Source organism: Hibiscus syriacus, unplaced genomic scaffold, assembly GCF_006381635.1.
Source record: "Hibiscus syriacus cultivar Baekdansim isolate YM2019G1 unplaced genomic scaffold, ASM638163v2 tig00110556_pilon, whole genome shotgun sequence".
Taxonomy (NCBI): domain Eukaryota; kingdom Viridiplantae; phylum Streptophyta; class Magnoliopsida; order Malvales; family Malvaceae; genus Hibiscus; species Hibiscus syriacus.
Window position 1 is genome coordinate 5,669,831 of NW_024062779.1, and position 13,553 is coordinate 5,683,383.

General features: G+C 34.8%; 2 protein-coding genes, 1 non-coding gene and 1 pseudogene across 4 annotated transcripts; 3 read left to right on the forward strand and 1 right to left on the reverse strand.

Annotated features, from left to right (window-relative positions):
* Positions 1–6,853: 6,853 nt before the first annotated feature.
* LOC120131740 lies at positions 6,854–7,710 on the forward strand (annotated as a pseudogene).
* Positions 7,711–8,028: 318 nt separating this feature from the next.
* LOC120131739 (protein NRT1/ PTR FAMILY 8.1-like) lies at positions 8,029–10,173 on the reverse strand. 2 transcript variants are annotated; one of them, XM_039148662.1, is made up of 4 exons: positions 9,960–10,173; positions 9,663–9,880; positions 8,997–9,550; positions 8,029–8,905 (listed from the first exon to the last, which is right to left on the reverse strand). In XM_039148662.1, the coding sequence occupies exons 1-4, from the start codon at positions 10,063–10,065 to the stop codon at positions 8,071–8,073; spliced, it is 1,713 nt and encodes a 570-aa protein (XP_039004593.1). In that variant the 5' UTR covers positions 10,066–10,173; the 3' UTR covers positions 8,029–8,070. The 2 variants fall into 2 exon arrangements, with proteins under 2 accessions (XP_039004593.1, XP_039004594.1); XM_039148663.1 differs by having other exon boundaries at positions 9,930–10,070.
* An 826-nt stretch (positions 10,174–10,999) lies between these two features.
* On the forward strand, positions 11,000–11,071 carry TRNAM-CAU. Its single transcript has one exon. It is a non-coding gene; the product is annotated as a tRNA-Met (tRNA).
* Positions 11,072–11,855: 784 nt separating this feature from the next.
* Positions 11,856–12,317, forward strand: LOC120131557 (laccase-16-like). Its single transcript, XM_039148523.1, has one exon. It carries the CDS (start codon positions 11,856–11,858, stop codon positions 12,315–12,317), a length of 462 nt encoding a protein of 153 aa, XP_039004454.1.
* The last annotated feature ends 1,236 nt before the right edge of the window (positions 12,318–13,553 follow it).

Here is a 13,553-nt window from a genome sequence, read left to right on the forward strand (position 1 = left end):
ATACTGCCTGTAAACCCTGTTGGGATTATAGCGTGTGAACACGAGTCCGAAATGGGCCATGTCCTTTGATCCGATTAAATTAGTGCTGACAAAAAATAATTTGTTAGAATTAAATTTTTAATTGATTTTTAGATTAATTTTAAAATATTTAACATAAAAATTTAGTATTGTAAATATATACTGATTTTATTAATGAGTTTTCAAGGTATTTTTAAACTATTATATTTGATAAATTAATATTTTAGATATATATTTTCTCGAAATTAAGTGTATAATTTTTTTGTATCATTGAATCTAAATTCAGTTTCATAAATTCACAAAATCATTTCATTCTATCATATCAATTTTTAAAATAAAATAATATCTTTAATGTAACTGTATGGGAATTTTTTTGGAGTAATCTGAAGGAATTATAAAATAATATATATCTAGAACTTTCTTAATCAATTGACATTGCACATACACTCTAATAGCAATAGCAATGACTTTCATCAAGCATGAAAACTTATAGTTTGGACAAAACACATTGACAAAAACGTTTCAAACAAACAAACAAACATACATTTCATTGATTAAGAAAATAAAATTGTAACATAATGATAAACTAGAACCCAACAACACACATACAGAAATAGAACATATTAATTAGTGACTCTTATTATGATGCTCATCCCTTTCTTCTTTTGTTGGGAAATCACGCCCACAAAGACTACATTTGAACCTTAGGTACATTTCTTTCTTGTGCTTCTTCAAGTGATTGAGCAAGCACTTCGAGTTGCGAAACTTATACCCACAATGTGACAAAACCATCATAATCATTTCTCAAATTGTTCTCATTCGCGGTGGATGCCATCACAATTAATTTAGAATAGTTTTTGATTAATTAGAAGAAGATTCATAAATGGTGTGAGTTAATGACGGATGTAGAAATATTTTTTTAGGGTATACACACATATTAATTATTGAAATTTTTCGTATGACATGAACGCAAATAAAATCTTAAAGTGGGCACCAATAATCAAATAAACAATTAATATAAAGAAATTTGGATTATAGGGTGATCCACCCAGAGCATGGTTTACATCCACACTGTCGTGAGTTGTATGTAGCGTTGAAGGTATATATAAGGAGAAATTGAGTCGTACATGCAAAATCAACATGAATAAATATTATGCAAAATTAGTATGAACAAGTATCATGTATAATCAACATGAGTAAATATTTGATGTACATGCATTTGAGATGATTCTTGATAAGTGTCAGTCATCTTGCTGGCCCCTGGTTCCTATCATTTTTGAGGTATTTGGTATTTTTACTGGATTCATTTTCATTCTATAGACCAAATAAGATGATTGACAGCTCCATAATTGATTTTGCAGGTGTATAGATTGTACCAGTTGACCAAAGCCATTGAACTCATTCAGAACTTCATGTCCTCGATGAAAAAGTTCCTGAAAACCCCAGAGGTGTTTGAAGCGAGGCTGTGCAACTGTTTGATCTATTTTATCCTTTTATCATAGTTCAATAAAGAAGCAACCATTTTCCATGACTACTTAACTACATACATACTAGTACGCACATCTGAATTTATATTAAAATTGAAAACCCTAATTCATAGCAGAAATTTCACTGAATTTAGAAGTGAGGCTAAAACCAAATGATTTCGTGGTTTTCTTTTCTTTTTTCTTTATAGATTTGCAATCATGCAAAAGAAAACTAGAAATTTGGTGGCATCACTCGATTCTGTAATATGCATATTTGGACTTATAATTAATTATATGGGAATGGGATAAATGAATCTTACACGCAATGTTCTGAGAAGAGTTGACTTGTTCATGGCTTGCAGGGAACAGAAGCATAAAAAACAGCTTATTGTATTGAGGCAATATATACTTAGTAATGAAATCAGATTAGAGGAATGACGTTGTAATATAATTACAAGTGCTAGTGTTGTAGACAATGACAAAATCAAGCAATGTCCTGCATTAAATGTTCAATTTCAAAAGGAAAGAATTGAGGAAACATGGCTCACAAACTTAGAACAACATGTTTGATTAGCCATTCACCAAGTGGAATAAAATGAACTCAACAGAATTTCAATGTCAAAGCTGCAAGTATATTTCGCTGCTATGTTAACATTATTATCTTGATAATGATTTCTTAACGATGCTCTATTCCGATGATAACATTGTGCATGCTTCTACATTATGTCATACTTTAAAACTATATCATCACATTTTATATCATAAGCATCGGTTCTTTGAAATTGTAATTCAATAATAAATAAAATCTTAAAATTATCGTTTTATTTCATTAATAAAATACTTAATACAAAAATAAGTGTCCAAAGTATGTCTCTAAAAATATTTTAGTACCTAAAAAATTTTTCGCTAAAAATAGATGTTTAAAGTTTTCTCAGTTATTTTTAGATGTATACCATTATATATTTTTTAATTTTTTTAATAATAAAAATATGATTTTAAAAAAACTTAATTTATTTATAAAAGTCTTAATATAAAAATAAGTGCCTAAATAATATTCAAAATTAACTTTTGGTGCCTAAAGAATCTCACTTAATGGATTTTTTTAAGGATAGACACCTAAAAGTGTAATGGAGAAAACTTTAGGCACCCATTTTTAACGAAAAATTCTTTAGGCATCAAAACATTTTTTGATGCATTATTTAGGCACTTATTTTTGTATTTAGTCTTTATAAAAATACCCAAGTTTTTGCTCAAATTATAAAAAAAAAACCCTTTAAAAACTGAAAATTTCATTTTAACCTCATTATCAACTGTCGTCGGTCATCTTCGACCATCATCGTCATTGCCAAACAGTTGGATTTTGATCGCAATTGTACGGTGGAATGTTGGTGACGGTGTGACTTATGGACATCAGAATATGTCAAAATCAAAGTTGAACGACAACAGTCCGACGGATCTTTGAAGACTTCTCCATGACAAACGATGACATATTACGACGAAAGGTTAACGGGGTTTGATCGGGGATTGATGTTGGTGCTGATGACGGTGGCGGTGACAATCACGACTGGCTGGCCAGAGACTTTGGAAGGGGAAGGAAGAAGGGGGAAAACTGCTGCTGTTTTTTTAAATTAATTCTTAAAATTACTAAAACATGACACATGTCACTGAACGGATATTTGAATCGATAATATTTCTCAAAGTTTCTATCTTTCAAGTGGAAAATACCAATATCTAGAGGGTCAAGCACCGGATATGCATTGCCATAGAAATGATCATCAGTAAAATATATTGCATTAGGTTGACCTTCAGGAAAATCCAGAGCTGATACTGTTAAAGTTTCATCATCATCCACAAATATAACATCACCATCGATATGATTAACCAATTTTCACTCTAGCAATTCTCCACTTTCGTCATCTAAAATCAACTTGAAACGTCAAATGTGATTGTAGAATGAGCATAATTATAGTCTTCTATCTCTTCAAAATACAAATACTTATGAATAGAGTATATATTTCCCTTAGATGACTTAACGAGATAAGCTTGCTCTGAATAATCATCCTCTTTATAAACATTTGGTAGGAGTACGTTCAATTTCGACGATTTTGAAGTTTCATCATCTCCAATGCCTTTAACATCGAAAGACAATAAATTGTTCCAATGTCCTATTGCATATACCAAACTTTTATAAAAAAATAATATCAGTGGAATTATATTCACTACATCCATACCTATCGACATATGTCCAATCTTTATGGCCAGATTTATAAACAACTAATCGCATGTCGGCGGCATGGATTACGAGAACAATCTAAATATCTAATTGTTCGAACACAGCAAAGGGTCATCTAATAACACCACAACTTTAGGGATCGTAAGCGGGTACATAATGACATCAAAATTATCTACAGTTTCGAGTTGAGGAAGACGGATGGCACTCACCTTTGTAAAAGGGTTTGAAAGAGAAATAATCCCAACCATAACAAGACCCACAATATCTCCATGGTAATTCAATCTTGAGACTTTTGATTTGGCTTGTAGGCTATATAGTTTTCCCATTGTGATGCTCTAATCAAAAGCATTGGAACCACTTTGTGTATGAACTCCTTCTATAATCAAGAAAAGAATGGAATATAGGCCTACTAACTGCACCAAATTGAATTTGGCTGATCGGTTGATCTATCTTCTCAAGAATAGTAAGAAGACATAATTCAGGGAGATATTCCCAATCCACTGTTGAGTATTCTTGATAGAAAAATTCACAAATCATGGCGGAGAAACTAACCTTGAATTGACTGAAGAAAAAAATAATATATACGGTGGTCGACGAAGATACATGCTTTTAGCACACATATGTGTGTATTTATATTGTTGAGACAGTAGGTTTTAAAATTTTTAGTAGTATTTGTTTATAAGATGAGTCCAATTCAATAGAGAATTAACTTTGTTTTACCTAGACTTGGATTGGAATTGACTTGGGTGACAATTTTAAAGTTAAAAGTTAGAGTTGGATTCATAAATTGAAAAAGCAATGATCGAGATTAATTTTAATTTACAGTATTCAGAAATGCAAGTAAACCTGTAACTAAGATAAATGAGTACATAATGGAATTATAATCCACCTAAATTAAAACCCCAAATTAAGATAAACAAGTTTCCCGAGGCGTGCTCGTGTAAAGATAGACACATGTTGCAGCCTTTGATTAGGGACTTGCATTTCATCATTGAATATTTAAAAAAGCAACATTCATTCTCATCATTATTAAAACAAAAGGGACTTAATATAAAAATAATTGATTAAGTTATATCTAAAATTCATTTTTGGTGTTTAATTTTTTTTTTTATTAAAAATAGGTTTTAATGTTTTCATTACATTTTTAGATGTCTATCATTAAAAAATAGTTAATTGACACGTGTCAAGTTTATATTTTTATTTTTTTTAAATGAAATATTATTTATAAAAAATTTGAACGTGACACATGTCACTTAATGTTTTTTTAACTGTAAATACTTAAAAGTGTAAAAAAAATATTAGACACTTATTTTTAACAAAAAAAAATTAAATACCAAAAATTAATTTTAAGTATAGTTTAGACACTTATTTTTATATTAAACCAAACAAGATTTCAATCTTATGGGAAAAACTAAATTAACAATCTAACCATCAATTGTATTTTTTTTATACGGCCTGCTAATTTATGAGTAGTAAGAATTTAATGATGTAATTTAATAAATTTAACATAGATTAAATTGTCGTTACGTTTAAGGACTTAAAATATAGGGTAAACTAAATAAATGACCATCCAACTATGGGTTTGATTTCAAAATGATTATCATTTTCAAATTTGCATCAATACGATCACTGAACTATTTAATTGGATTCAATATAGCCACTATCAGTTAACATTTAACAGAAATTATTATGGTTAACAAATTGGTATAATTATATATTCGATCCTTGATATTTGTACATTCAATCAATTTGGTCCTAATTTTAAAGTTGGGAAATAGTTTAGAAGTTTGACTATAGTTTGAGGACGTTGGTTGTTCCCCCCCACACACAACAGCCCTATCGTCTTCTTTACTTGGAGATGGTGACCCTTTACTCCATTTTCTTCTTACAGAGTAGTTCTCAAAACTCAAAAGATACCCTCGCAAGATTAGCCATCGAGGCGACGATGATTTAGCGACTGTAGGCAATACACCGTCGAGTTGGGGCGGCTCTTGTTGAAGTTCATCCATTTCCAAATCCATATCCAACGAGAACTCGCCTGAAGCTTTTTGTTTATGCATAAACTGACAGATCAACTTCGAAGGCGGATCGTCAATTGCTGCTTGCTTGCTTTGCATGAAATTGAAGCCTTCACTTTCCGTGTTATTATTCTTACCATTACTGCTAGTACCATTCATTGTTACCATTCGCTTCCTTCCAGTTGCTTTCGATTTTCTCACCGTCGTTCCAAAAATCGTAGCTTGTCTCTCTCTAAATCTTACCTCCACCGGCGGTGGATGCTCCGTCGAAAGCAGGAATACTACGGTCATTACTTTTGTCCTCAATATTCAAGATGTTTTCTTTCTGGTCACCCGAATTAACGGCCATGATTTTGCTGATCTTAAGCCAATATAGCCATAAAAAGAATCATATAATGTGAAGAAAAATATATTAAAAAAAATGGGGTCAGAAATATTTAGTAAAGAAGACGGCTGGGGTTTACAAAATGCAAACTTTTTAGTAAGGTGGTGGAAAGATGAAACTCGATGGTGTTTGATTCCGAAGAAAATGCAAGAAAATCCTTTTTCTTCTTCCTTGTTATAGCGGGTAATGAGAGGGTGAAGCAGTAGAAAATGTTAAAAAAATAAAGCTTTAAGCAGAGAGATCAGGAGGGAGAAAGAGTTAAAAACTTGGAAAAGAGGAAGCATATGAGAAGGGAATGGGAAGAAGATGAAAGGAGATATAAACTAAGGATTACTTCAACCAACGTCCTCAAACTATAGTCAAACTTCTAAATTATTCCCAAACTTTAAAATTCGGATCAATTGATTGAATGTACAAGTATTGAGGATCAAATATACAATTTTACCAATTTTGTTAACTATCACATAAGCACTCCTGTTTACGGCTAGTGGTTTTATTAAACTCAATTAAATAGTTCAGTAGTCATATTGACATAAATTTAAAAATGATGGTTATTTCAAGACTAAGCCCATAATTTTGTGATAATTTATGTAGTTTACCCTAAAATATAAAGTATCCAATTGATTACTGAATAACAAATGTAATATAAGCTAATAATTTATTTTAATAATGCCAATTTTCTGGGACTGCGCCTGCAAAAGCCAATCTCTAACCTGATTGCATTGCCGGTTTCTGGGGAAAAAAAAACTTTGGGGATTGAACCTTCTAAGCTCTCATGGTTTTTACTTCTCACCGTCTAATCTAAAACAGAGAGTTAAGAAATTGGACATGGAAAACGCCAAGGAGTTCCTGGAGCTAAACAAAGAAGAAGCAGAGAGCGTTTCAGGGCTCACAATTCACCCTCACAGAGTCGGCTTCGAGGGCAGCTTCTACGAAGATTTCGCCGTACGTGGCATCCGTGTAGATAGGGTGGAGCCTGGCTTCGTTTCCTGCACCTTCAAGGTCCCTCCTCGCCTCACCGTAAGCTATCCAAAATCTGGATTCATTTTGTTTGGCAATAAATTAAATCTGGCAGGATAAAACTGGAAATTTAGCTACTGGTGCTGTTGCAAATATTGTCGAGGAAGTTTGAGCGACTATTGTTCATGTCGAAGGTCCTAGTCTTACAATGAATGTTTCAGTCGACATGTCCATCTCGTTTCTCGGAACTGCTAAGCTCCATGTAAGAATATCTGTCTTTTAATGTTATGAGTTGCTTTCAATAATCCCACCGTATACAGATATTTGATAATCGGTTCAGTTAGGCCAAGATTATGACCATGGCTATTGTTTCTTCATTCAGACAGGGGTATGGGCATTGGCTGTTAGAGAATTTAATTATATGGTCCTTTTTAATACGATTCTGAATCTGAACTCGAAGGCGATTTGCAGGATGAGTTAGAGATTATCTCGAAGGTATTAGGACGAAGAGGAGGTTATGCAGGAGCACTTGTTCTGGTTAGAAACAAAGAGACAGGGGAGTTGATCGCCGAAGGTCGCCATTCGCTGTTTGCTAAACAAGGAAGCAAACTCTAGTTCCATTCCTTGTTTGTACAAGAAGCCCCCCATTCCACTGGTGTTTTACTACTGCTATGTATTAAACTGCTATCTTTCAAGTATATTAGGTGAGAAATGAGAATACTTGAACCAAATACCTCCTAAGAACTAGTTATGATTTATATGGATTTACGTTTGACATTGTATAAATTCTATGCAACATCAATGAATAAGACTTGATCATTTATAAGCCGACTTTTTCTAGACAATCCGAGACTTCCAATCTAAACCAGACAATAACTTTTGTTACTACATATGCTTTCCATTTTTCTCCATGTTTCTTCGTATCTTACATTATTTTGAAACACTGACTTGAAGAGAACGTATTTCTTACATGCTAAGGGGGATATTCACTCAACGAAGAGTCCCCACTGCCCTTTTATATGTGTACCATTTCGCAATCCAGACATAAACGCCTAAATTCAACACGCTTAAAGCTGCCAAGAGCCAGAAGAAGTAATCGATGTGACCATAATTTAGGTTGTCCGGTATCCACCCGGGTTTCCCATTCTTAGCAGTCACGTCACTAACAATGGTTACAAGCAAAGAGCTCAAGTAGCTGCCGAGTGCGACGGTGGTGAGTGATAGAGCAGAGCAGAAACTCCTCATCGCATCGGGTGCTTGTTCGTAGAAAAATTCCAACTGTCCAATGAATGTGAAGACCTCTGCACACCCTATGAGGAAATACTGTGGAACTTGCCAAAAGATTGTCATTGGCATTTCCTTTAGCTCATAGTAGTTATGCCTTTTGATCATTTGGAGTCTTTCGTGCTCCAAAATCGCTGCTACTACCATGGAAAATATTGATATGAAGAGGCCGATTCCCATCCGCTGAAGTTGAGTCAGGCCATTCTTGTGACCGGTGAATTTTCTCGTCACAGGGACAATGATTCTGTCATAGATTGGCACCCAAAAGATCACACTGAGAGTGTCGAAGATGGAAAGTGATGCCGGAGGGATGTGGAAGTTCGAGTGACCAACACGAGTATCCATTCTTTCTCCTTGCAACACAAATAAGTTGCCCATCTGACTGTAAACAGTAGAAAAGATGATCCCAGAGGCCCATATGGGGAGCAACCGAATTATAGATTTCAGCTCCTCAACCTGTGTAACCGTGCAAAGTCTCCACGGATTTACAGAACCCTTTAATCGGTCTGTTTCGATTTCCACTGCCGCTTTGTCGAAGAAACTGGAAGTTACAGCCATAGCCCAAGAGTAAGGAACTAAAGAACAGCTGAATATGCAATGAAGACAATTAAGATTAAAGTCCAGGCACTGACCTGAGATCATTTGTATGGTCAATCTTGCGGCTTCCTTTGATATTGGATTCTTTATCTTCTGTCTCATGTAAAAGAGACTTATCTGCAGGTGCTGCAACTTTAAATTTCCTGATGGATGCCACCAATACCTGAAGCAGACGTGTGAGAGGGCTGCCTCCAGGCTTTTGGTTTCGATACAATCGAGTACCTGAAAAGAAAAAGCATACTGCTATGGCCATGGCTATAGCAGGGATGCCGAAACCCCATCCCCAGCTCACATTATCTTGTACCCAAACCAGCACAGAAGATGCAATAAGAGCACCAATGTTTATGGAAAGATAGTACCAGTTGAAGAATGAACTCTTGTGTTTCTTTTCCTTTTCGTCTGTGTCGTCAAACTGATCAGCTCCATATGATGAAACACAAGGCTTGATTCCACCTGTTCCTAAAGCAATCAGGTAAAGCGCCAGAAAGGCCATCGCGCTTTGCGATTCTGTTGGATTGCAGTTATCTTCTGCAGAGCATCTCGGCCTCATGCCACGGACCGATGCAGACAAAGCTAAAAGCGTCATTCCCTGTGCAAAAGGTAAACTTTTATTGTCTCACATACCCAGATATAATTTTTTTTTTTTTGAAGAACTTGGTAATAGTGAACTAAATACCAGGTACCAGGTGAGTAAAACTTACAATGATATAGATGATTGAAAAACAGGCAATTGTCCAATATCTTCCTAGATAAGAATCAGCCAGAAATGCTCCAAGCAATGGTGTAATGTAGCACGTTCCACCCCAATTCTGGTTATTAGTAGCGGCGACCGAACTATGCTGGTTTAGCCGATGCTTGAAGTAGAGCACCAGATTGGTGCTCATCCCATAGTAAGCCAGTCTTTCACAGCCTTCATTTCCTGATGATAAAATAACAAAAGTAAGCATCAAACGTAGATTTCCAATCACAAAATTTAAACTACTAGGTTTGCTGATTACCTATGATAAATGGGCAGGCTCTCCAGGTTCCAGTTTTCTTCTTATCAGCAGGATTTCCCTTGTAATCCACCGTCCCATCATTGGTATAGATATCATCTTCTTCCATTGATTTTTCCAGAAATTTTCTAAGCCTTCTTATCACAGGAAAACAAAGAAGTTGAGATTGAAGTCTATATTATGAACGAATCATAGCGTAATTAGCAAACAAACTCCAGTGGATGACTTGATATATAGTCCAGTTTAGAATGTGAAAAAAGATCCAATTGAATCTTTGACTTTGCTTGCTTTGATGATATGAGGTGTGAAAGGCTCTACATTTGAAGAACCCCATCAAACAGAACTCAAGTCCACCAATTCGGTTTCACTAGACAACATGGTCCATATGATGGGGACATATTTGAATAACTATTAGCCTAGTGGATCTGTTCGTGGTCCAAACAAATTAATAATAATTTTCCAGCTGGAACTAAGGTTAGATTAACCAGTCAAGCACGTGAAATAACAAAAGGCCTGAAGATACTAAAGTTTGTTGCTCGAAGAAAAAATACTTCATCAAAGAATTGTATGTGTTTTGAAATCCCATTTTTAAAATTTGATTTTAAGATTTTATATTAAAATTCAAACTTTAAATATAATATCTATGAAATAATTAAATTATAATGAAGCAACTAAATTATTAAATTCTAAATTATGGAATATTCTTCTGACCAATTATTAACCATGTTAGGCATTTGGATCCAAGAATTTTCCACCTCTGTCAGGTTCCGGATGCGCCCACTAGAACTTCTCAAGCCAATTTTATTTTACTTCTTCTGGCTGCTGCTTTCCACCCTAAATTTTATTTTACTTGCTTCATATAAGATGAAACCTTCGAACAGTATATATAAAAGATGCAATCCATGTTTGGGAAAGCAGTTTATCAAAGCATTTAGGGGGATGAAATATGGTCCAAAATCGCAGTCTACCATTCCGTAGTATATCAAATTGGATTAAGAATAGAAATGATTTAAATAAATTTTGTTTAGAAATAACGTCAACTGATCAGAGTGGCGCAGCGGAAGCGTGGTGGGCCCATAACCCACAGGTCCCAGGATCGAAACCTGGCTCTGATAATATTTTGTATTGCCTTCCAAATGTTTTTGCGAACTATTTTGGTATTTAACGAAGTTGACCTAATTTGAGCTCAGAGTTAATTTGTTGTGAGAGTAATGGGCCTTTGGTTAATTTTAGATTTTATCTATTTGATACTACCTTTGGTCAATTAATTTATAAAAGACAAAATTATGATCAAGTTTCCTTCAAACGTATAGGAATATTTATATTTCATAAAATTTGTCAACTTACGTAATGCGTTATGTAATTCTACATTCCATCTCCATGAATGCTTTGTTCTTCCATCGTCATTTTTCTTCCTTTTTCATTTGTTTTTATCAGCCTTAACGTGCTAATTTCAGAATTTCCAAGCATGGGTTTTACAAAAAGAAGCAATATTATTATGGCATAATGCAATAAAATACTCCCAACGTTTGATGGTAGTGTCAATTTTCCCACTATTCTTTTTCTTTTTTGGAACATTTTAACTAATAATATCTCATCTTGGGTCAAAAAACACCCTCGTTTGATGAAAACTGTTGTCAACTAACAGACAATGCCCGAAGCTGACTAAGCAAGAATAGGTAGAGGAAGATGTTGACGTGGCTTATCCATATCATGGACGTCACCTTGCCTTTCATGGACGCACCCATTGCAGTCGACAACGTAACTGGTCTGCCACCGCTACATTACATTACTCCGACTCTCTTACGAGTACAGCCACTAATCTCGTATCACCCCTCCTAAAAACAGCAAGCTTTACGAATGCTCTTCGAAGCTTGAACTCTAAACAATGTCCCGCTAATGTCCCTTCTCTTCACCGTCCGCCTTGGCATCAGCCCTTGTCCTACATGTATTAATGGAAGCCGAGTCGTGGCTTCGATTAACAATGTCACGTTTTTTATGCCGGAAACGGATCTACTTCAAGCCCATTTCTTAAACTTCAATGGGGTTTTCAGCAGTGATTTCCCTGGAAATCTTCCTGCTCCATGTAGCTACACAAATAACAACTTGGCGACCAAACGAGGGAAGAAACTGTACAGATTGGATGGAAGCCGAGTCGTGGCTTCGATTAACAATGTCACGTTTTTTATGCCGGAAACGGATCTACTTCAAGCCCATTTCTTAAACTTCAATGGGGTTTTCAGCAGTGATTTCCCTGGAAATCTTCCTGCTCCATGTAGCTACACAAATAACAAACTTGGCGACCAAACGAGGGAAGAAACTGTACAGATTGGATGGAAGCCGAGTCGTGGCTTCGATTAACAATGTCACGTTTTTTATGCCGGAAACGGATCTACTTCAAGCCCATTTCTTAAACTTCAATGGGGTTTTCAGCAGTGATTTCCCTGGAAATCTTCCTGCTCCATGTAGCTACACAAATAACAAACTTGGCGACCAAACGAGGAAAGAAACTGTACAGATTGGATGGAAGCCGAGTCGTGGCTTCGATTAACAATGTCACGTTTTTTATGCCGGAAACGGATCTACTTCAAGCCCATTTCTTAAACTTCAATGGGGTTTTCAGCAGTGATTTCCCTGGAAATCTTCCTGCTCCATGTAGCTACACAAATAACAAGCTTGGCGACCAAACGAGGGAAGAAACTGTACAGATTGGCTTATAACGACAATGTGCAGCTTGTATTGCAAGATACAGAGATGATTACCCCATAGAACCGCCCTCTTCATTTGCATGGGCTCAATTTCTTCGAGGTTGAAAATTTGAGCTATTGTATTATCTTATGTTTTCTTTTAAGCTAGTATTTGTCTGGCATAAAAATAAACAACACAAGACTATGATATGGTCAGTTAAACAGCAGCAAGCCCAGAAATTCCCTTATTCAGGCCCAATAATCGGAACGCTGACCCTCCAAAAATATATTTTTAATGCACTATTTCTTTCAACAAAATAAATCAAGAGGAAAATATTCCCACGCAATGAATATAAATTATTTAGATACTTTAAGGTCTAAAGTTTTTGAAAGAGAAGAAACCAATATGATCCTTAAATTTATTTTGTATTAAATATAGTTTTAAACTGAAAGCAAAACTCGATTCGATCCTTAACTTATATTAACGGTTAGGATTTTATCATAATTGTTTACATCTTAACAATTCACTAAAACTCTAGAATTTCATTTATTATTTAAAAGTCAACAATAGCATTAATACGGAAATCTAAATGGTATGAAATCAATTTAATTAAACATGTACCTGCTTCAAATTTAAACTGAGTTATTTAATCATTTATCCAAGTACAAAAAATATAGTGTACAAATAGTTGCAGGCATAAATCGTAAATTCACCTTTGTAAGTTGAGACAAAAAGGTATTTACCTTTGTAAGTGCAAACAATAGTGGCAGTATGAATTCATGAATGGGTTTCATGTAATAAAAGTATAGCAAGTTAAAACCGGATACTGGCACTTGCACTGCCACTTTGTCTGGGTTTTTCACTTTTTAGAAAGAGGAATCTTTCCATTAATGGAAAACAACTAAACTG

Excerpts from the sequence above, each read along its gene's own strand:
- LOC120131739 (XM_039148662.1), bottom strand. The coding sequence starts at position 10,065 with ATGGAAGAAGATGATATCTATACCAATGATGGGACGGTGGATTACAAG. Across the intron at positions 9,881-9,959 it reads AGCCTGCCCATTTATCATAG|GAAATGAAGGCTGTGAAAGA; the intron begins GTAATCAGCAAA and ends TTTTATCATCAG. Across the intron at positions 8,906-8,996 it reads GACCATACAAATGATCTCAG|TTTCTTCGACAAAGCGGCAG; the intron begins GTCAGTGCCTGG and ends TGTAACTTCCAG.
- LOC120131557 (XM_039148523.1), top strand. The coding sequence starts at position 11,856 with ATGTCCCTTCTCTTCACCGTCCGCCTTGGCATCAGCCCTTGTCCTACA.